Here is a 24,328-nt window from a genome sequence, read left to right as displayed (position 1 = left end):
AAAGTACAAGTTGGGGCAATCTAGTTTCAAGCAGTGCTTGAAGTAGTCTGGGATATGGAAGTGAGAGAATGGTGCAGTGTCCGTTACCAACACAAGAAAACCATCAATTCCTACCGAGAGCCCTGGAGGGTATTAGGTCAGTGCACCCCTAGAAGAACCATGGAGGGGGCCGGATGGATATGGCTCATTGCCTTCATGCCCCATATATGCAGCTAGCCTTAGATATTAGGTGTTACTGATCAATATCTAAAAGACCTGGGGTTTAGGGACACCTCGGTTAGGGAGGAGGGAGACCATTGGAAGTTGAGTGAGGGTAACTCATTAGAGTACTCCGCTCGCAACCTGACCAGAACAAAAGCAGTGATTTTTACCTTTCTGAAAATAAAAACCCTCCCCTCCTGGGAGCTATTGAAGCCATTCGTGACACATTATATTAACACAAAACAATATAGGAGAAATTAAAGTTACTCACTGTAGTGACTGGAGTACTCATAGTACATAGTCCCCTTTCCTCCATCCTTGTGGTTATTTCCCAACATGGGGATGGTACCAGAACCTTGGGCAGCGAAAGATTGAGCTTCCCCTTCAAATTTAGTATAGTGCGCGGGGGCACGGGCTCGGGTGTGGGAATAGCCCACCGAGGCCCCGCCCTCCAGCAGCTCACCTTTGAACCCATTGGACGCTTAGATACCTGGATACACTCATTACCTATTAGCCATTGGAATACTAGCGGGGAAGGTGGGTGGGACGTATGGAGGAAAGGGGACTATGCGCACTCTAGTCACTACGGTGAGTAACTTTAATTACTCATACATCCCATCCCCTTTCCTCCATCCTTGTGGGTGATTCCACCGAACAAGAACATAGGCTGGAACTGTGGTAACCTGCCTCATATCTAGGCCGAAGCAAAAATGTTCTTCAGAGCCTCCTGATCAAACTCTGCATCGTGCCTGGAGCTAGTGTCCAGTGAGTAGTGCTTACAGAAGGCCAACAGAGTGGCCCAAGTAGGCGCCTTGTTGATGACATCCCAAGAAGCAGGTCTCTGAAATGCACCGGATGTGGCCTTGGCTCTGACCGCATGGGCATGAATCCCATCTGGAACAGGTCTGCCCATGGCAGTGTGTGTACTGAACCATCCAATGAGCGATGGAAGCCTTGGAAGCCCGAGAGCTGGTCAGGAGCCCCCAAAAGTCCTGAACAATGCCTCACACAACCTGAAGGATTTCGTCCGAGATAGAGAAAACATGAGGACCCTCTTGAGGATCAAGGAATGCAGGGCCCGCTCTGCCTCTGACTGCAGGTTTGGGAAGAACACCGGCAGGCAGATCTCTTGATTCAGATGAAAGGGAGAGACCACCTTCAGCAAGAAGTTTGGGTGAGTGTGCAAGATGACCTTTTTGTGAAACATGGTGAAGGGCTCGCACGAGGACAAAGCCTGCAGCTCATTAACCCCGAGCACAGAGGTGAGAGCCACCAGTGCAACTGTCTTTAGTGTCACCAAGCAGATGTCCACAGAGGCCATCGGCTCAAAAGGCTTGCGCTGCAAAGATGCAAGAACTACATTGAGGTCCCTGACCGGGGTGGCCTACGCACCGACAGCAAAAGCCTAGACAACCCTTTAAGGTGCGCCTTAACCACTGGATGGCCGCAGAAAACATACTTGGGGGAATTCATTTAAGCCCTAATGGCCACCCTATAAGTGTGGAAAGTAGCCACCTGAACTCCAGAATGAGCCAGGTGGGATACAAGTATGTCATCCAGAGGACAGGTGACAGGATCCAAACATTTAGTCTTATACTGGTACCGAGTCAAGGAACTCCTGGCCTGCTGAATGATATCCCAGTTGTCATCTGAAAATGTAGCATTTTGAAGCCTCGGCTGGTCAGGAACCAGGTCAACAGTGCCAGCTTGGCCAGGTCCGGATGCTCCACCGCCCTGCCCTGCTGCGTCAGGAATCCCCTGCTGGAGATTGGAAGGTGGACAGGACCTTGGGAGCACAACAACTGCAGCAGATCCAAAAACCAGGGTCTTGAAGGTTGGTGGGGGGCAATCAGGATGAGGCTGCAGCCCACTGAAGCGTGAAACTTGCAGAGGGTCCGTTTGAGGAGAGGGGTGGCCGGGGTCGTACAACACCTGCTGCGGTGCCAATATATCTGGAAGGCATCTCCCAGAGACCCACAACCCTGCCCTGCCCATGAAGCAAACTGGGGGGACTTGTAATTCAGAGGGATGCCAACAAACCCAAGTCTGTGAGCCCCCAGCGCTGGAACAGGGGAAACAAGGAGTCTGTGTGAAACTCCCACTCTTAGGTGTTGAACCCCAAGCGGCTCAGCTGGTCTGCTTCTGCATTGCTGACCCCCAGGTGGTAGACTGCTGAAATCCAAACTCCCTCTGTCAGGACCCATTCCCAGATCGATACCTCCTCCATGCAAAGGCGGTGGGGGAACATGTTTCATCCTGCTTGTTTAGGTAAAGCATTGTAGTAGAATTGTCAGTCCTGACCAGAAAAGACCCGTCCCTGATGAGGGGGGAAAACGCCTTGAGGGCCAGACCCACTGCCCGGTGCTCGAGCAGATTGATATGCAGGAGGGCTTCTGCCTTGGAGCAATGGTATTGGGATCCTGTCCGACTGAAACCCTGTCTCCTGATCCCAATTGGCCGCTAGGTAGAGCTGGAGGGAATGTGCTGAAACCACCACACTAAGGTTTTGGAGTTGGCCAGAAAGTGGCCCACTGCCTTGCAGAGGGACAGGAGCCTCTCAGGCGTAGGGAACACCTGCTGAATGGTAGTGTTCCAACGCACTCCTAGGAAGATGCGTTCCAGAGAGGGGCACAACTGTGACTTCCTCTGTTTGAGGGAGAACCCCAGCTGATGAAGGATATCTGACAATCTCTGGCATGTGTGCAACACCCCTTTGGGTGATCCCTGCCCTCACCAGCCAGCCATCCAAATAAGGGTACAGATGATGGCCCTCCAAGCGGAGAAGGCCCGCCACTGCATTCATCAACTTCGCGAAGACACGAGAGGCCGAATTCAGGCCAAAAGGCAGCAACTTGTACTGAAAGTGGTATGACAACTGTGAATTGCAGAAACCTTCCATGTGGTTGGTAGATGGGTACATGCAGGTACGCATATTTGAGGTTCAGAGAACACATCCAGTCCCCTGCACATAGAGATTCAGCTATGTGCGCAGGAGTAATCATCTTTAAGCGTTCCATTAGTAAAGACAGATTTAGAAATAACAGGTCCAGGACAACCCTCAGGCCAGCCTGGTTGTTCTTGGGTACTGCAAAAATCCTTGAGTAGTACCCAGAGCCCCTGTCTAAAAGAGAAACCGGTTCTAGCATCTGCATCTCTAAGAGCGAAAGGACCTCCCATAAAAAGCTGGGAACCCGATATGAAGAAGAGGAGGAGAGGAGGGTAGCGGCAAAGAAAGAGGAAGACTGAAGCCTGTGGAGAGTACAGATAAGATCCACGGGTTGCTGAAAAGACACGTCCAGGTGTCCTGGAAAAGAGCCAAACGGCCCCCCATATACATGTAGTGTTCCCTGGGATGGAACAAGTTACTTACCTGTAACTGTTGTTCTCCAGCATGGGTCTGGCATGGATTCACATGCTCATGAATATTCCCCGTCGACAGGCCGGGAATCCTCGGTAAAGAAAAAAATCAGTATCAGTTTCGTTTCTGATCTGCCTTTCTCAGTAGTAACCAATCACTGGTCTCTGGGTCATACTGCCCCCAGCCAATGACTGCCCTCTCCCTAAGCCCCGCCTCTGGCAGCCATCCTCAGATTTGGTAGCACGCAAAGTGGCAGTATGACCAAGTTAAGAGCCGCAGAGGGGTAGGAGGGAGGGTTCGCATGTGAATCCATGCCAGACCCATGCTGGAGAACAACAGTTATAGGTAAGTAACTTGTTCCTTCTCCAGCATGGGGTCTGGCATGGATTCACATGCTCATGAATATAAGAATACATAGCAGTACAAACATGCACAACCAACGGGAGGTGGAAAAGGCTCAACATTAAGCATTACATCAAAAACTCAACATTAAGCAATTCTTACCTCCTCACCAGGCTCACCTTAGGCGAACAGGTTGCGCAGCACCACTTGGCCGACCCTGGAATCCCGGTCTACACAGTAGAATCTCGTGAAGGTGTGCGTCGACCTCCACGTAGCAGCCCTGCAGAAGTTCAGCAGGGGCACACCAGACAAGAACGCTGTGGTAGCAGCAATAGCTCTGGTCGAATGGGCTCTCGGACGGCAAGGCAACGGTCGGTTTGCCAACCGATGACAGTGCGTGATGCAGCCGGAGAGCCATCTGGAAATGGAAGCCTCCGAGAGAGCCTTCCCTTGGTTCACAGGTCCAAAGTTCACAAATAGCTGTGATGTCTTCCGAAAACTCTTTGTGCGGTCCACTTAGAACTTCCGCGCTCTAGCTACATCCAGCGAGTGCAAAGTCCTCTCGGCCGGTGACGAAGGGGACGGGAAGAAAACAGGTAACACCAAGGGCTCGTTGAGGTGGCACCTTGGGCATAAAAGAGGGGTGCGTCCTCAGCACCACCCTCATGTCGTGAAAAGTCAATTATGGAGGCTTGCAGGATAGGGCCTGGATCTCTCCCACTCGCCGTGCGGAGGTGATGGCCACAAGAAACGCAGTCTTCCACGACAGGAACTTCAACGGTGCCGAATGCAGGGGCTCGAATGATGCCCCCCCATGAGCCTGGTCAGCACCACGTTGAGATCCCACGCCGGGGCAGGGGCCTTCACCGGTGGGAACGATCGGAACAGTCCCTTCATAAATTCCTTCACCAGGCGATGGGACCACAAGGACGCCCGTCCTGTGGTTCTGGTGTATCGGGAGATCGCAGCCAGATGTATCTTGATGGAGGCATGAGCCAGTCCAGCCTTGGCCAGCGACAGTAGGTACGGCAGCACGTGAGGGGCCGTAATCCGTAGAGGGTTAATCTTCTGTGCACGGCACCAGACAGAGAACCTCTTCCACTTATGTCTGTAGCACTTGAGAGTTGAGGACGCCCTGGCCTTTGCAAGAACCTCTCTTCAGTCAGCCAGGATATCGAACCCTCCAAACTCTAGTGCTGCAGGAGCCAGGCCTGCAAGTTCAGCGACTCCGGGTTGTGATGAAGTATGGCGCCTCCTTCTCTGAAGAGAAGATCCGCCGTCCGTCGGCAGCTTGACTGGTGGGGACGCTGACAAGTCCAGAAGGTCCGGGAACCAGATCTGCCTCGGCCACGCCGGTGCGACGAGGATCATCCTGCACCGGGACCTCTTGAGCTGGTTGACGAGTCGGAGCAGCAACGGCAACGGAGGGAACGCATATAGGAACAGGCCGTCCCATGGGAACGAGAAAGCATCGCCCATGCTCCTCGGCTGGGGAAACCTGCTGGCGAACCTTGGGCACATGGAGTTCGTTGCTGTCGCGAACAGGTCGATCTGTGGTTTTCCCCATTGTCAGAAGAGTCGATCCACTTGATCCTGATGTAGTTCCCACTCATGGCACGAGCGCAGCTCCCTGCTGAGTGAGTCGGCAATGGTGTTCTTTATCCCTGCCAGATGAAAGGGCACCAGAAACATCCCTTGGGCGACGGCCCAATGCCACAGTTCCTGGGCTTCCTTGGAGAGGGCTGGGGATCTGGTTCCTCCCTGCTTCCGGATGTAGAACATCGCGGTGGTGTTGTCGTGAAGATTCTCACCACCTTGCCCTTGAGGGACGGGAGAAAGGACCCGAGGGCCCAGAACAATGCTTGGAGCTCCAGGATGTTGATGTGGAGCGTCTTCTCCTCCGGGAGCCAAAGGCCTCTCGCGTGAAGTTCTCTGGTGTGCGCTCCCCACTTTCCAGGGAGGCATCTGTCGTCACCGTTATCTGGTGGGATGGGGTCTGAAAGTCTGTGCCCGCCGTCAGATTAGCACGGGTGCCCCACCACCGGATCGCTCGTCGGGAGGTCGTTGAGCGGGATCCTGTCCTCGAAGCTGCCCGTCGCTTCGAGGAGGGACTTAATGGACCTCACCCTGGCCACGTCCGTGGCCAGCAGATGCTGCACCTTGCCCAGGATGGCCTTCATCCTTTCCTCCAACGGCGAGGCCAGACGTGCCACTGTGTCGAGTTTGGCTCCCAGAAATAGTGCGACTTGCGACGGGACCAGGTGGGATTTGGCAAAGTTGATGGAGAATCCCAGGTCCGTGAGCAGCTGGACGGTCTTCGCTGTGTGATCTACGGCGAGGTGCATTGTCCTTGCTCGGATGAGCCAGTCGTTCAGGTAGGGGTAGACGTGGATCCCCTGCAGGTGCAGCCGCGCCACCACCGGTGTGAGGCACTTGGTGAACACCATGGGTGCTGACTTCAATCCGAACGGGAGGGCCTTGAACTGGTAGTGCCATCCTTGGACCACGAACCTGAGGAACTTTCGGTGTCCTTTCAGAATGGTGATGTGGAAGTACGCATCCTCCAAATCCAACGACGACAGGAAATTGCCCTCCCCCAGCTGTGCCAGCACGTGCTGGAGGGTGACCATCCGGAACTTCTGTGCCTTGATGTACTTGTTCAGTCGTCACAGGTCTAGGATGGGGCGCCATCCTCCTGTCTTCTTACCTCCAATAGCAGTTGAGGGACGTGATTTTCCTTCCTGGCCACGGGTGGAATGCGGGGGCACTTTTTTAGAAATTCGAGGGCGTGCCCCTGGGCCAGGGTGTCCAGCACCCAACGGTCGGTGGAGATGGACTCCCACACGCTGACGAACTTCCCCAGCCGGCCTCCCACTGGGGTGCTTCGGTGGGGGCCCGACACCGCTGTCGGTTCAATCTTGCTTGGAGGACACCTTGCTGCCTTGGCCTCCCTGGCGACGACGGCGGGACCCACCCGACTTGCCTCGTCCTCTATAGGCTTCCTGAGACGAGGAGTGGGCCGCTTGGCGGTATGTAGAGTAGCCACCGCCGAATCCCTTGGAGGCACCCAGCTTGCCTCTGGTGCTCCGAAAGGACGGCCTCCGTTGCCAGAGAACGCCTAGGGTCTTAGCTGTCTCTGTGTCAGCCTTGATTGCTTGGAGGGACTCATCCACTGTTTTCCCAAACAGATTGTTCCCATCGAACGGCATGTCCAAAACCTTGGCTTGTACGTCCTGGCGGAAATCTGTCGCCTTGAGCCACCCTCGTCGTCTAAGGCAAACGCCGTTCTCTAGCTGGCGGAAACTGGTGTCGGCAATGCCCGTTGCCACCGTAATGGCGTGGTCCGACGCCACTTCGCCTTCTTGCAAGATCTCCAGGGCCACGGCCCACTTGTCATCCGGTAGGAAGTCCAACAGGGTGGCGATCTTGTACCATAACTCCCTGTCGTAGCAGGCCACGATCACAAGGGCGTTGGCCGCCTTAATCGTTGTTGCCGCTGACGAGATAATTTGTCGTCCCATTGCGTCCAGCTTCTTTGCTTCGTCATCTGGCAGGGAAGTTGACGTTGAGGCCGATGCCCCCTCCGCTTTCTTCTTGGCCGCCGCTAAGACGACCGAGTCAGGGGTCGGTTGTGCCCTAAAGCACAAAGGGGCCGCCTCGGGGACCCGGTACTTCTTCTCGTACCGATCCCTCTTGGCAGGCGTCGTAGACGGATTCTTGAGAAGGGTGAGACCCTCGTCCCAGATGTCATCCAGTAGAGGCACAGCGAGGACTGTCTTCCTCTTGGCCTTGTGCCGCTGGTAAAGGAAACCTTCCTCCTTCTCTTTGGGGCAGAGCTGAAAAAGCTTGGATGCCCTGGCGATCATTGCATGGAAAGATCCGATCTCGTTGGGCGGGGAGGTCCGGGCTGGCAATGGGAGCTCCGTCCCGTCGTCACCGCCGTCGTCGGTACCCGTCATGGCCGCGTCCGTTCCCTTGTCATCCCCAGGGACGGGGGACGTGGGTAAAGGCTGAGCAGGCCGCGAGGGCTGAAAAGGCGGGTCTGGATGGATGAGTTTTCTGTTGTTCGGGGGGCTTCCTGCCGGGCCTGGGTCTGGCTCTGGCTCCTCCGTCGAGCCTGGTTCCAGATCCTCCGTCGGTGGTAAGGGCAATATCGTCCCAATATCGTCCTTATCTCTGAACAGAAGGATTGTATTGCCAACAAAATGGCCGCCGAGTTATCCTGCGGCTCCGGAAGCGACGGGTGACTAGGACCCTCGCCGGTGCCGCCGTCACTCTCGTCATCACCTTCATCGGGATCCCTCCTGTGGGGACGGGCCTCTTTGACGCCCTCATTGAGGCCCTCTAAGACTTCTACCAGCTCCTCCTCGGATGCTGTGTCCGTGTCCACAATGGCCACCGCCCCCCCCCCTCTTTTTCCGCCGGGGTCTTCACTGGGGTCTTTTAGATGGGTCTGAAAGAGGCTTCCCTCTGCGGAGGCAGGGAGACCCTGGGCCCCGAGGTCGCCTCTACTGGTGTAGCCTCCACAGGCTGCGCCAGGGCCGCCGCGACTTCTTCGATAGAGGCCTTGGCCGGGTGAATCTAGGCCTTCACCACCTTGGGCGTGCTGGAGGCCTTCACCTTGGGGGGGGGAGTCACCGCCTCGCTCCCCCTCGGCTGAATCCTTCGAGATGGACCGGGGCCTCTCCAGAAGCTTACCCGGTTCTCGGATTTCCTCTTCCCCGAACCAGAGCATTGGCTCGTGGTTGATGGTGCCGGGGAAGGCATGTCCTGCCTGGCAGCCGAAGAGCCCGACCGTTCGGCGCTCCCGGTGCCCGTGGGCTTGCGGTGCTTTGCCTTCTGTTGGGCCCCCGTCGCCGGGGCACCCTCACAGGACTTAGGAGACCGCACAGACTTATTATTATTATTATTCTTCTCACCTGACGGGCTCTTTCCTTCCAGCCAGTTGGAGAGACGGAGGAGTTGGTCCCTGATGGTCCGTTCCGACATGTTCCTGCAAAACGCACAGTCCTTCTCCACGTGCGTTTTGTCCTCATGAAGGCAGTAGAGCCATTTCGAGTGCTCGTCCTCCTTGAACACATTCTGCAGCTGGCATCCAGGGCAAACCCTGAACAGCTTTCCGGGCGTCGAGCTTCCTTTCTCCTGGGCCATGTTCGGGTAGGCCACAGAAACTTCTGGAATCCTCGAAGAAGCGTAATTCGACGAAATCGTCACCTTTGAGGGGCGCAGAAAAAAACCGACATGGATCCCCGTTAATCGGATGTAGAGATGGTGGAGCTTGAGGTTCTATTTGACAGAAAAATAAGAAATTCTCTTTGAAAAAGTGCGAAAACGCAGCAAAATCTCGAGAGCTAAACAGGAGGACTCCCAACACTTGAGCATGCGGTAAAAATCTGAGGATGGCTGCCAGAGGTGGGGCTTAGGGAGAGGGCAGTCATTGGCTGGGGGCAGTATGACCCAGAGACCAGTGATTGGTTACTACTGAGAAAGACAGATCAGAAACGAAACTGATACTGATTCTTTCTTTACCGAGGATTCCCGGCCTGACGGGGAATATTCATGAGCATGTGAATCCATGCCAGACCCCATGCTGGAGAACTTGACATTTCTTTTTGGTGTCAGAGGTGGGGGCAGAGGAGAGGGAGCGGAAAAACCTGTGCAACGTCCTATGCTGCTTCCTCCTATTGTCACTGGCCGACCTGTCAGGCCTCCGCGTACTGCATTGCCGGCACACCTTGAAACCAGAGAAAGCACAGGGTTTGAACTCGTTTCTGCCCTGGGACTAAGGGAAGGACTTCTGTCCACGTTTGGCAAGATGGCCAAGGACGTGGCGGTTTGAGCGAAAGTTTTCTTCTTTGTCAACTTGTCATCGGTTGACGAACAAAAAAGTTCCACGCCCGCGAAGGGCAGATCCAGGATCCGCTCCTGCACATGAGATAAAAACTTAGTGGCGTGCATCCATGCCGTCCTTCTCATTTCGACAGCAAGGCACAAGCCCTCTGCTGGCTGTATTGATGTGGGAGACTGAAGACTCCATGAGCTCCTGTGCAATGGCCCATGCATCTGCCAGACCAGCAGTAAGAGGGCTTGCTTGTCCAAAGGGAGGTTGGGAAGAAATTCCCCAAGCTCCCGCCACAGCTTCTGGCCGCAGCCAATAGGGCGTCTGCCTTGGCTTGCTACAGAGGCAGTCCTTAGCTGGAATAACAGCACTTTCCCAAAGACTCGAGGACTTTGTCCTCCTTGGAAAGAACTGGATGTGGCTCCCGTGGAGGAAGACGAAGAAGACTATTGTTTAGAATACAAGGAGGCTGCAGCCGCTACTGAAGAATCGAGTTGGGGGGCCAGAAGGATTTGCTCCCTGAATGTCAGCCTGAACCTGCTCTCCTACTTCTTATTCATCTGGGCGTTGGCCCTGGGCTTCTCCCAGACCTTTCATGCCCCTGCAGGACCTCCTTTTGGAGAGGGATGCCAGACCGGATCGTGGTGCGCTTTAGCCAAGACCTCTGCTAGCACTCCCAACTTCTGAGACTTTGTCGGGCAGAGGGAGCCCCAAGAACTCCACCAGGCCCTAAAGGCGGTCATCAAAGGCCTTAATGGATGTTGAGGGTTCATCGTCGTTGTCCACCCACCTCCCCCTTTTCACAGAGCCCCTTCATCTGAGGGGAACGCATGAGGAAGAGGAATAGCTTATTGAAGCGGTCCTCACTAGCTGCCAGGTCCCTAGGGACCGGGCCCTCCCGAGGCGCTGGTCCTCCACTCCTTTTCAAAGCAGCAAGGCGCCTGTGGCGTGTAGCCATAAGGCTGTGATAGGTAGATGTATCCCTGAGGAGACCAGATGCCTGTACCGTACAATCCGCTGCCGCTTCCAGAGGGAAGGGGACTGGGATTATCTTGCAAAGCCCATTCAATGGGTGAAAGCATGGGTGGGCCAGAGTTGGAGCCACAATGGCCGCCGGCCCGCAGGCTCCACCACATGCCTATCTGCCATTTTGAAGCCCAGCACCATGCCCTGGTGTATGGGCGCAAAGTCCCTGAGCCACGAGAGGCCTCAGACATTGAATGATACAGCTTGTTTCTTGTACCCGAAGCAGAAGCGTTGACCTCAGATCACACCCAGAAACAACCTCGGAGCGAGCTCCAGTAGGCTGGACGCCTGTGACACCTTTGTCAGTAGCCGTGCTGGATCGTGCCAAGGACAGAATCTTGGAGGTGACACTCGACAATCCCTTAGCCCCTGGGGTTGAAGAAGAGGACAAACTTGATTTCTCTTTCTAGGACAGCCTGGTACTGTCCCCGAGCCCCTCAACTTGGGAGCCGGTAGCCAGGACAGCCTTGGGTCTGTCCCTGCAGAGCCCGGAAGAGCCCCCAGGGTTAGAGGCCTCTGCCTGCCAGAACATGAATCCAAGGAACTCCGATCTGTGGGAACCCCGGGGAAGGAGTCGCCGCGCTGTGGAGCCGTACTGAACAGAGCGCCTACCTTGTCTTGACGAGAGGTCCTGGAGACGAAGTCCTAAAAATGGGATGGAGGAGAAGTGTGGAAGATCTCACTCCACAGTGACAATTGATTCTTCAATGCCCAGTGACCGAGAGCGCTGCAAGCCGAACATGCGTCCCCAGCGGTGGTTCGGCCCCAAACACTGAAGACAGAGTGCAAGGAGACCGAGGCCGGGAACTAGCGGTTGCATGAGACACATTTCGTGAATCCTCTTGTGGTCGACATGAGCTGGGGGAGGTGAGGCATGGAAGGGAAGTTGAAGATTGAAAAAACAAAACGGGGAGCACGCAGAAAGCTAAAAAAGTCTCTGCGGTGGCCGCCAAGTCCGACACTGTCCATGCAAGAAAGGGCACCGAGTTGAGGCGCCAGAGGGCGGGCCCTCGGCTGGGCATTCCCACGCCTGATGCAGCGCCCCTGTCCACTATTAAATTTAAAGGGAAAGCTCAATTTCTCGCCACCAAATGTTCTGGTACCGTCCCTATATTGGGGGACACCCATAAGGATGGGGGAAAGGGGACAGGACGTATGTGGATGTATACATGGGGAGTATGGATACCTCCTACCACTGCAGAGGAACTTCACGTGCAAATCAAGGGATAATTTGCAGAGATATGGCCACTGCTGAATGATGAAGTCTCTCAAAATGTACTCATGCAGCAGCTACTCCCGGTGAGATGAGGGACAGCATGTGCTCAATGGAGGTGCAGCGGTGCACCCCAAAAAGGCAACAGGTTCTGCATGAGAAATCCCGGGCTGGACAGAAGGGGAGGAGTGGGGTGACAATGCAGTTGATTTCTTTTGCGCGATGTGAGGCAGCGCACCTCTCGAGAACCAGCGAGTGCAACTAATGCAGGGAGGTGAGACAAGAAAGTAAAGGGAAGTGTGGCAGAGTGGGCCAAGAGAGGCTCCGTTGGTAGCCATGAGAGCGGAGCAGCCATGCCAAATGGCATCACCGTAAGAGGAGTGTGGACATGTCCCCCATGGCACTAAGGTGAATTGGGGCAGTCCGGTAACAGATTCCCACATCATTTCACAATGGCTGCTGGTAATAACCAAATAATATGGCTGCAATGAAGGGCGTCTTCCAGGTAGACTGCTTTGTGCTCAAAAGGGATGCAAATGAACACTTTCTGAACTCAACAGGCACTATAAATGACTGCCCCTGCTACCATAACCAGTGGGGCTCCACCCTTTCCACTTGTGGCATGCTGGCATGTTAGTGTCAAAGTACTGAGTTACAGTACATCGGGTGGTTGTTCTTGGTGTGTTGTGAGGAATGTGCCCAAGTCCTGGTGGAGGGGCACACATGTGAGAAAGCATTTTGTGGAACTTTGTGCTGGCACATGTCACTGTTTCATCTAAATATCTGTTAGCATAAGAACATTTAATTTCAGGCACGGTGTGCCTATAAGAGATTACTGCGTATAAGTGATTTCGATTAATTACCTGAGCCCAGTGGTTTTTAAACACTATGGTGCAGGTCTCTGGGTCCACTCCCCGAAGGCTCATGGCTTGCTGCTTCTTACCCATACTGTCAGCCAATGACATCATAGCACCCCTGAGGGCTGCCCTGGGGCATTGTAGATTTCCATGAAAACAGCACGCTCAGTCAGCATACGGAGGGTGCATAGGGGAAGGCTCCATGCAGCTTTGTGGAACAAATCCTACAAACAAAAGCAAACAATCATAATTAGGCATTATAAGGAAGTGGGGGGCGGGGAGGTGGTCACGAGAAAGCACGGATGAATGGCAGTTTCAGTGTCCCTGGGCCTGGCCGCTTTTTCAGTTCCCACAAGCTGCAAACGCTGCCAAAGCAGTCACGTATGCATCTCTCTTAGAAAGGCGGCCTTGCTTTCAAGCACATGTAAGCACTGGGTTACCAGGCAACAAAAACCGAAGAGCAGTACCCGCACAAGCTGCATTAAGAGCCAGATAGAGCGGCCAAGGCCCGGATGTACCTGTCGTGAATCTATTTAGGAAGTCACTAGTTTAGAAAACGTTTATTTTTAATTGTTACAAATCTCTGCTTTGTGAAATCTCATTCCGGCAACGTAGCCTTCTCACACAACATTTCATTAAACATAAGCCGGCTTGTAAATTCTAATTAAAAATGTTGTCATTCGCAGCAGAATCGTCTAAGGCTCAGGGTGAGTGGGCGGAGTGGCAGAGGGAGGAAATAGCAAGAGGACACTCGCACTAGTGACACCAGTTTTGTCATTGCCTCATTGGTACATGACGGAGCACTGTGCAGCTTCCCCACAGTTTCCCATCCGTAGGTGTATTAAGCCGGCTTCAGAATTGTATTGTATTTTATTGTTTATATAGCGCTTTACTCCAAAGCGCTTTACAGCATAACAACCAGAAAGCATCAATCAAGGAACATAGAAGCAATAAAATATACATGAATCAAACCAGAAAAAAACAGCATGTGGAACAATTTGCATTTGGGAAGGAAGAAAACAGGAGAGGTATGAGAAGGAGAAAAGGGAAAGTGAAAAGGGGGGTAGAGAGAGTAGAAGGGAGGGTGGAGATCATAGGGGAGACAGGGAGAGATAAAGGAACAGGAAGATGGAGTGAGGAGGAGAAAGAAGGAGGAAGGGGAGAGATGGAGTGATTTCAAGGAGGAACGGAAGGAGGAATAGGTGGACATGGAGCAGATAGAGAAAGGAAGGGAGTTCCAATGTAGGAGGGCAAGGAGCTGGAAGGAGCAGAAACGAAAAGAGGCACAAAGAGGTGGGGGAACAGAGAGTAAAAAGATCAGCAGAGCATAGGGAGTGAAAGGTGGCATAGAGGGAGAGAAGAGATGAGAGGTAAGGAGGGGCAAGGTCATGAAGAGATTTAAAAACGAGACAAAGGAAGTGGAATTTAAGTTGGGAGTGGAAGGGAAGCAAGCCTAGAATTCAAGTGCAACCAAACCTTTGGTCACTCTCTCGAGACTGTCAATAAGGGCAACAAATGCAATAGTGAGTTTGGACTGCCTACCTTCCATACCATTTACAATTCTCACTTTAACCAGTAAAAAAACTTTGTAACTCTAATGTTATGTTTCAAAATGTTTTCTCCTTTTTTTCTTCCAAATGTTGATTTTTGGCGTGGGGAGGATTCCTTCCTGTACATCTGCCCTTGTCTTAGGGCCTCATTACACGGACGGCGGTGGACCAAGGTGCTATTAGCACCTTGGTCCATGCCGGTAAAATACCAGCACCGCCTTGGTGGAAAGGGGAATTACCGCCCCATTCCAAGGTTGGCGGGGCGGTAATTCCCCCTTCCACCACTTCCCTTCCCCATTCCCATTTTTGCCCCATAGGGCATAATGGGAATGGGGAAGGTGCTAATTACGGCACCGCAATTTTGCAGTGCTGTAATTAGCACCAAGGTCCCTTAGCGGGTTGGTTTTTAACGCCTGCAAAAAGCAGGCGTTAAAGCACCAACCCGCTAAGGGACCTCATAGTAAGGTGGTAATGGTTAACGGTCACCGTTACCATTAACGGTCACCGTTAACCATTACCGCCTTCCGTGTAATGAGGCCCTTAGTGTAGTTTTTTAAATAATCTCCATATTTTCCCCTTTTAGCTCTACTGAGCTTCCAGCCCCAAAACACACCTTTATCAACCCACTATAACTTTGCCGGTACATATGTTTTTAGCACCTAATTAAAGCATGCAGAGTCCATAGCATTCCATGGTAAATGCCTACAAACCATAATTTGCAGGGAGCATTTACAGGTTTTACAAAACGGAGAGTAAAAATGAACAGAAAAGGTGACTGAACAGCATATGAGTTGGTAGTCCCATGCATATAAAATTCTTTGTAAAATGACTAACATTCTACAAAAAGATGGTAGATTTCATTTCAGAAAAGCATCAGTTGCTGCAGTGCTCCATGAGAGATATATAACTTTTCCTTGGGCCAGAGGCATGGGTAGCAGTTGTGTTCTCTAGAGACCCTAAATAGCGTCTGTGTGCATTGGCAAAGTCAACAGTTTGGGCTTTTTTGTAACCACGGGATAGGCATTTCCTAAGCCCTACCATCATGGTACTACCTGGACATAAGATGGCAACATGTGGAAAATGTGATTACTAGGGCATATGATAGAAGTGTGTGGCTAATGTCTAACACATATGCACAACCCAAAACTGTTGGTTTCGTCAATGTTGGTTTTTAACAGGACATCATTGCAAGGGACAGCTGGAGCAAGTGGCTGAAGGCACGCTTAGTTATGACGTTTGATGTTGGTGCTTGACATAGCTAGTTCAAAGAGATCCTAGGACGATGCGTTTTGGGCAGGGAGGGTAGGTAGTGAGTGGATTTTCCATAGAGATTTGCATGGCCCTCGGCAGTCAATAGGTGGGCAAATAAACACCCACAAGCTGTGTGCCTCTCCTAGGTGTAAGCAATACAACTGTTTAGCCTGCAAGTGCCACCTTAAAGCCAAAACTAAAAATGTATATTTAGTACAGATGCTGTTGGTGTAATTACCATAAAACGACCAACACCGCTGACGACAGCAATCTAAGCCACTTTATGCCGCTAAAAACCAAACCTAAAAGTCTACTACCAAGGATGATCCTTGTGGTACAGCTTTCGCAGCGGCTCTCCTGACACACTACCTCCCCATGGACAACAACATTCCGACCCGAAAAATACACCAGTGAAGCCAGCAGCTTTCGCTGTGGCACACTGCAATAAGCTTACCCACACTCATCCGCCTACTTTGATGGTCCTCTAATCAACAATGGACCACTGGGTGCAAGTTTGAATGGACTTGTAATGTTTAAGTGTAATCAAAGCTGACAAAAAGTTGCCTGATTTTGTTTGGATTAGAAATAAGCTATGCAGCAGCCTTCTGGAGAAGCGAAAGACTAGATATGGATACACAGAGCTAAAGTACAATGTCAAATTCGAAGTATGACTGCTAGTGCTCCAACAGCCGAGGTTGATAGAATGTAGTAGTGGCTGTAATAATTAGGACTACCTTGGCTTTACATTAACATCTAATCTACAGGGGAGTTGGCATATCATAATTAGTTTTAATTAGAAAGTATACAAAAACTTTCATACTTTTATACTTTAATTTAATATATTCCAAAGTAAATGCATACAATGATTTCATTATACTTCACTAATAACAGTTAATTCATGACATACAAAATCTATATAACATTAATAAATTACATTATCTATAATGAAAGGATCCAACATTCTCGCCAAGCAATTCACTTAATACAATTAAAAAGTGATTTAGTGCAATTATCAGGCCAGTATGATTGCAATTTAACTGTCTGTGTGAAAATCGTACGCAGTCCAGTTCTTCAACCTCATATTTAACTATTAAAAATCTTTCTTTTTTCTAAACCGACTACATTCACAAGTGAGCTATTCTATTGTGTTCAGCATTTCAGGTTGCTCACATAGCCTTCAAGATACATTAATATATTTTAAGCCCTTCCTGGGCCCATAGAAATCTAACATAGGGAATCAATTAAACCTAGACTGCATGTACGCCCGCCCTATATCTGGGATATGGAAAACGTTCTAAATACTTATTTATTTAAGGCATCATTCTACATCACCCAATCATAAAGTTTCACTTGGGTTTTAACTTTGCAATGGTTATTAATATGGTCTAAACTGGTTCCAATCTTATTTAGATAATTCATATTCTCATTAAGAAAAGCCATTAAAACAGGTGATTGCCCACTAATCCATTTGAGTAAAGGCAACACACAGCATGCTTTTGGCAGTGTTGAGTACCCTATATAAGATCATCGAACTTTTTTAAATGGACTACAGAATGAATCATGCAAGCCAAACTCCGTCAATGCCATTGAGGGGCTAGCAGGAAGGTCTAACATTTCCTTCCATACAAAGTACTCTAGTCAGATCTCCCTCATGTAAGGAGCTCAAGACTTCTAGGCCATATGTAATGTTGCGAATAACGAAGATGAAACAATTTAACAACGGGACCAATGAGTATGTACAAAATGTAGTTTTGATTTTTTTCATTTGCGCCAAGAACGAAATTACTTTCAACTTGCCAAATCTGACAACAACCCTGCTTCATAGCAGACGGGGAAGCCTAGATACATGACATGTTGGGCAACCAACAGCCTTTTTCCGTCAATGCACCAATTAAATGTATGCACTCTATTAGTATTTGCAAATACCATATTCACAGTTTTATCCGTGATAATCTGCAAGCAGTTGTCAATAACATTATTATGCAATTGCATAAATGCATGTTATAGAGCAGTCTGCGTGCTGTCGAATAGGACAATGTCATTTGCAAAGATAAATGCAATCATGTGGACACTACCCAACTTCAGGGGAAAGATATGGTCAGTAGCAATTTCCTCCATTAGAGCTGAGATATAAATGTTAAACAGGAAGGTGGCGCGGACACATCCTTGCCTTAAACCTGTTCTTATCTTATCTGAATAGGCCTGGAATGAATGTAACCTTATATATATTTTGGTCTCTGTATGTAACAAAATAAGACCTTTTGGGAACATGTGGTGTATACCCCACTCCCAGAGCTTCTACGACAACCTGTATCGGTATCTGAAGTCAAATGACAAGTTTAAACAAACAAAAAGCAGCATACAGTGATGATCCGCTTACGAAATCCCGTTTGGAAGGTGGAAAACTTACTGATTTTATTTGCCCATTCATTTAGTTCATCCAAAATGAGAGAGGCAAACATTTTGCTTGTTCTATCCAAGAGCGCAGTTCAGGAGGCAAAGAAATGATTCTATAAACAAAGAATTAAGGACGCAGAGTCAAGCTCCAAAGATCTGTTCAAAATTCTCTGCAAGCTGTAAGTCCCATGCTCCGTCATCTAGCCAGTGATCAGAGACACTATCTGGTGTACTGATAGCCAGAACTTTGAGGCAAAATATTAATAATATCAAGGAAGTGCATTGTGTCAAGTCTTGTGTCACCCAAGATCCAGCCACCACCGCCAGACCAGATCAATCATTTTCATCTCAGCCTCTTTAGGTTCTGTGAAATATCGGAACCAGATACACTTGAACTACTGGTGAAAATTAAACCTACCATCTGCAAGGGTGATATCTGTCCGGCCACCATTGTTAAATCATGTGCAGTTATCTTGGTGCCTATTATCACCAAATTTGTTAATCTCTCTTTTGGGGAAAATGCCGTCCCAAGCTCTCTTAAACAGGCCAATATACCCAGCAACTATCGCCCATTTACCAACTCACCCTTTTTTGAAAATTCTTGATATGGTGGCGTATCAACAAATTAAAAAATTCCTAGTTTTACATAACATCCTTGGCTCTAAGCAATCTGGTTTCAGAAGCAATCACTGTACAGTAACCACTCTTCTAGACCCGAAAACGTCCATTCTTCAGCATGCGGTCAAACGTAAAGCATCTCTTTTGATGCTATTAGATCTTACTGTGGCCTTTGACCTTGTGGATCATACCATTCTAGACCCCAGGCTACAAGACACTGCCCATTTCTCGAGCAAGGCAGCTAGTTGGGTCCTGTCCTTTCTCTCCAATCGGATGGCGACAGTCTTTTTTGAAGAGACTATGGCATAGGGCTATGTGCTGGAGTGTGGGGTGCGCCAGGGCTCCTGTGTGTGCCCAACGCTTCAACATCTTTACTCTCCCGCTCTTCAGCTGCCTGGATGCAGAAGGCGTTGTGTATGCAAACTATGGGGATGACACTCAGTGTCTTTTTCCTCTCTCTGGCGACCATGAGCTTGCTTCACAGTCCATTAATAACACTTACAATCGCATTCATCAATGGATGACTCTTAATGGCCTGGTACTTAACAATTGAAGGACAGATTATGCTGGTAGGCTCAGTTTCCAAACCGCGTAAATTAGATCCGGCGTATGCCACCTTTACAATTTCTGACTGCCTTTTAACGACACTCATGAAAGTCAAAGTCAAAACATTGGGTATGATACTGGATTCTGAGCTCACATGAAAGCACGTCAGCAGCCTTGTGTCTCGTGGCTCCTATTAAGACAAGCTATTGGTACAGGCAAGACCATTCCTTGATATGAGAGATAGCGCAACACTGTGCCAGCCTTCTTCAGGGCATTGGAAAGATGGAGCTTAATTGACAACAGGTAGTCCAAATAAATGCAGTCAGGGCGGTGACGGATCATTGCAGAACAGAACACGTATTTAGGACATTACGCATGCATGTCTTTACGGAAAAAGCCCGGGATATCTGACCAAAAGAATAAGGTGGCTGCTAGTTAAGTGAGCACTACGACCCAAACAACACAGGATTGTTGGAAATGCCTAGTGCTAAGCTCTCCCATGTACAAAATGGCTGCTTTTCAGTGGCCACACCGCGGTTATGGAATGCCCTTCCCCTGGATTTTAGGGTTAGGATAATCACACTATATTTATTCACTGCTATCTCCCTCTACCTGATTGATACTTGATAGGATATGGCATTTAGAATGCGCCTACACACAAGTGTGTTGCTTAGCTATGTTTGTCTTGTCCCCATGCTTCTATGCCCATGGGCTTCACTCCAGCACGTTACAAATTAACTAAATAAATAAGCGCTATAGGCCTATAATGTTCTGGGTTGGTGCCATCTCCCTTTTAAAATATTGGGACTAAACAGCTATTCCTCCAAGAGTAAGGGAGTTGCCCTTACATGCATATATGATTAAATAGAGGACACAATAGCTCAGCCCAAAAGGGCAGGATTGTCTCTGAGAAGAACGGTAAATACCCCATCCAGGCACATAGCTTGGAAATGTTTGTATACAAATATTGTATTCTCTATATAAAGTTCGGTAAACTACCCCAACAATTACGTAGAGAAGCAAGGTCAGAGTTTGCCACAGATTGTGAGAGTCTTCTGATGAACTCAAGCCATAATAGATTCATCTTTAACATTTGTCTGTAACCTGTCCTGCATATCCTCAACTTAAAGGAGAGTTCCAGGACTTTTTTTTTATTGTCCCTACGGTTCGGCCATGTGTTTTTAAGCATAACTCGGTAGATCGTGGAAAACTTTCCTATGGACCTTACCCGACTTTTCGTCCATTAACGCACTCGAAATCAGCCGCCATTTTATGATAATCCTATCACTTGCCGCATCGCCCTGGCTCACCTGCTTTTGCGGCACTAAATCAAATCCCCCGCCCCTGAAACAGACTTGATCAAAACATTCATATTCCCCGCCTCTATCCGTGACGTGACTGAGCTGCGTAGGCAAACGCGCCCAGGCGTCTTCTACGCGACTCCACACAGAACCAGGAAATCAACACAGATGAGCTCAAACAACACAGCGCGCCACAATTGGGAATATGAAACTGTACTTTTAAATTAAACCGCAAGATTGTAAATTTGGTAAAGTACATTTATTTGACATCAAATGTTTTGAGAATATTCAGCGATTAGCATTTTTATTTGCACATGTTCCAAAAAGTTCGTTTCGAGGCACACGATGTTCCTTTGCTGTACACAGGGTCTTAGATCATCTTACAATACAGCGCCACAATTCGGAATATGAAACAGTGGTTTAAAAGCAAACGGCAAGATTGTACATTTGGCAAAGTACATTTATTTGACATCAAATGTTTTGAGAATATTCAGCGATTTGCATTTTTATTTGTTCACGTTCCGAAAAGTTCGTTTCGAGGCACACGATGTTCCTTTGCTGTACACAGGGTCTTAGATAAATGAATTTTTATTTGCTCTCGATCCAAAATATTTCGTCTTGAGGCAAGCGATGTTCGTGTGCAGTAGACATGGTGTTGGTTTACGATAAAATAAGCTCTTCGGTCGCACTGATAATCGCATGGCTATTCCAACAACGAGGCACTAGGGCACCACAACGGTCTGTATGTTGCATCTAGCCGTTAGTACCGCGTAAGAGCATACTTGTACTTGGCGATCGTCCTACAAAATGGTCAGGGTGCTAACGTTGTTCACGCGGAGAAGCAACTGGCGATTATAGAAGCCATCCGCCGGTGTCTGGTACTCGTGACACAGACAATAATGGACGATGTATCTATTTGAAAAACATAAAAAAAAGGAAATTAGTCTCACCATCAGATCTTTATTAAAATTATTCATTTTATATATTAGGTCTGGAAATTATTTCATAGCTAGGACAGTGCAACTGGGTTTTAAACGTCAAGGGGGGCTGTAGGATACTGAGACAGTCCCCCAGTGCAGGGGTTGACAGGGAGTGCAGGTGGAGAGTGGAAGGGCCCAGGACCGAGATCGCAGACAGTGGACCAGTTGTAGCAGGGGAGAGGGAGAGAGAAAGCAGAAGCAAAGGTTTTGAGGTGCTTCCGTAAAAGTATGATATGATATGATATGATATGGTATTTGTAACGCGCCTATACACAAGTGTTTCAAGGCGCGACGAGGCAGGGAGGGAGGGGAACAAGGGGAAGACAGACAAACGATCCTACTAGGCCAGGTGTCTTTCAGATCGCGCAAGTGCAGAGGTAAGGGGAAAAGGAGAAAGTGCAAGGAGAGGAGGTGGGGGGGAAGTGCAGTACAAGGTAAGTAGCGTAATAAAATAATAAATAATAAATAATAAATAAAAAGGGCCCGCTTGAGGCCAAGGACAAGTCTCGCAGTTCTGTTCTGGATAAGTTGCAGAGGGCGGAGAGTGGAGGCAGGCAGATTAAGATAGAGGCTGTTACAGTAGTCCAGCCTAGAGAGAACCAGGGCTCGGGAGACAGTGAGCTTCTGGGGGAAGGAGAGGAAGGGAAGAATACCTCTGAGGAGGTGCAGCTGGTAGTGTGACTTCTTAGAGACGTCAGATATATGAGGAGAGAAGGAGAGTGTGGAGTCGAAGATGACCCCGAGGTTTTTAGCCTTGCAGGTAGGGGCGGGAAGGGGGCCAAGTAGACGGTTCTCCCCAAGATAGTGCGCGGTACAAAACAACATGCCACATAGAACGAACAAGTACAACTTAACCCGTCTTTAAAGCAACTGTATAGTAATTAAATTGCGGTATAAACTCATCTAAAGAGTTACTTACATTATATTTGCATTTTCCATTGCGTCTGTGCGTAGGGCAGCCCCGAAATACCACTCCTTCTATGCCGACGTTATTTCTTCTAATGAACGAACATGAAATGGCTTTCGTTTCTGAAATTATATTCATTATCGTTTCTTACGTGGTCCAGGCGTGTCAAGGTCAAAATACAATAGAACCTTATTCTGAGTCGTGGGCCATTCTGGCACCCGAGAAAAAATCAAAGCAGCTGACCTTCACTTCGAACGAGCACACATTCCAAGTTAGCTACATTCAGTGTAAGGCATTCTCACAGGACTTGAAATTTACACTCCATCTTTGCATTTTGTCTGCGTGCTTTGCAGCCACACAGAACCATAAATACGGAGAGATTCTATATTTATTGAAAAATGATTTATATTACTGTTTGGTTTAATTTAATGCGCAAATGAACAAGGTTGGCTAGATACACATATTCAATGGGCCTGCGACATGAGGAGACTTGAGAGAACAGACAATCAAATTACAATCATTTAAACCGTGATGTGTATTTCTCAATGAGTTCTTCTTTAGGTGGACATGGAACAGATGCAATGTTGGGTGGCAATGCAGTTGTCCCCTGCACAGGTTCGTTCACAACTCCATTTATGTGCCTATCTAGGACGTCAACAATAAGTTTCTCAAACTCATATTGCATATCCTCAAACACTGGTTTGATCACCCATTGTTTACTTCTTTTAGTGAAGGCCTTATTGTAGCGAAGCGTCCCTAACGTTCCGGTCGTCCTACTTTGTTGACGGCCAACATTATGGTTATGTGCCAAGACCGCTAAAAGAGTCCGATTTATCATGCCCTCCATGCCAAAATGCAATCGTTTTGGCCTGTACTTTAGGCACATATTGTGGAACACCTCCAAATCTCCTGTGTGGCAGAATTCCGTGAGTCCCCTCAAAGCTTTTGTTATAGTTTTATCAAATACAATCTTTTCAATGGCTTTGTGAGTGGGTGATGAAGGAATCAACCACTTCTTCTTCCGTGCCTCCTCTGTGGACAAATGGCCATGTTCACAATTGTGGAAATGTTGGTTCGTGTTCCATCGGTGAACGTTCGTACAGTGTGGCATTACTGACCGCCATTTTTCCAGTAGAATTTCCAACGACCCTCCACATGTTTTTGAGCTCCACCAAAGATGGTTGCTGATTGGCTTGGACCACTGTGAAATACCTTGCAATTCTTTTTTTTTACCTGCAGCCGACAATTTTTTATTGATTGATTTTGCAAGATGCCAAACGTCAAATTGGTGATTTATATTTTTGTACTATTCTCTCATTGTCTTGGCAATTGAAACGTGTCTGTCCGTGGCTATCAGGTCGATCACCATTCCCCGCGATTGTAGTTCTTGCAATGATGCTACAAAGCCAACTTTCTCCATGGCCACTGAGGATGTACTTTGTGACACCTGCACGACCACCGAACTCACAATTTTCTTACTTTCCATGTCCTGAAAGTGGTAGGTGCAGTACTTGGCTGAAAATCCTGGGCTGTCGCACTGTCCATCACCGGCTAGCCTGAACCGTTTGCCCGCGAATGTACTATCAATAGACATTTTTTCCATTCTCCAAGCTTCGCTAATGGCTGGAAATAGATAATCGGTTTGGTATTTGTAGAACTGAGTTTTCGCAATGAAACGGATTCCCACAAACTGAAAGAAAGACTCTAATTTTTTAAAACTTGAACCACTAAAAAGTGCAGCCGCTGCACAAAGTAGATTGCCTGCTGGCAGTTGTCCCAGCATAGGTTGTGCAGACCATGTGAAAGGATGATATTTTGTACAGGTGGCATGTATTTTAAGGTTAGTGCCTCGAATTGCACGAGTCACATTAATCAATGGCTCCCCACATACTTCCCCACCTATCAAATGCCCACATTTAATCCGAATAATAATATCAATCAA

The 24,328-nt window shown here is 49.1% G+C and overlaps 1 protein-coding gene across 3 annotated transcripts in view; it reads right to left on the bottom strand.

Moving 5' to 3' along the window:
* The window catches only part of FHIP1A (FHF complex subunit HOOK interacting protein 1A), an 839,659-nt gene that overhangs the window by 489,035 nt on the left and 326,296 nt on the right, over positions 1 to 24,328 (bottom strand). For all 3 annotated transcript variants that reach the window (XM_069631272.1, XM_069631273.1, XM_069631271.1), the window contains one exon: positions 12,843 to 13,060. In XM_069631272.1, coding sequence (XP_069487373.1) covers positions 12,843 to 12,947 — 105 coding nt within the window. In that variant the 5' untranslated portion in view covers positions 12,948 to 13,060. The remainder of the gene's footprint in view (positions 1 to 12,842; positions 13,061 to 24,328) is intronic.

The sequence above is a fragment of the Ambystoma mexicanum genome, chromosome 6q (genome assembly GCF_040938575.1).
Source record: "Ambystoma mexicanum isolate Mex_15411 chromosome 6q, UKY_AmexF1_1, whole genome shotgun sequence".
NCBI classification, from domain to species: Eukaryota; Metazoa; Chordata; class Amphibia; order Caudata; family Ambystomatidae; genus Ambystoma; species Ambystoma mexicanum.
Note: the sequence above shows the minus strand (reverse complement) of the source record. Positions and strands in the feature narration are given on the sequence as shown.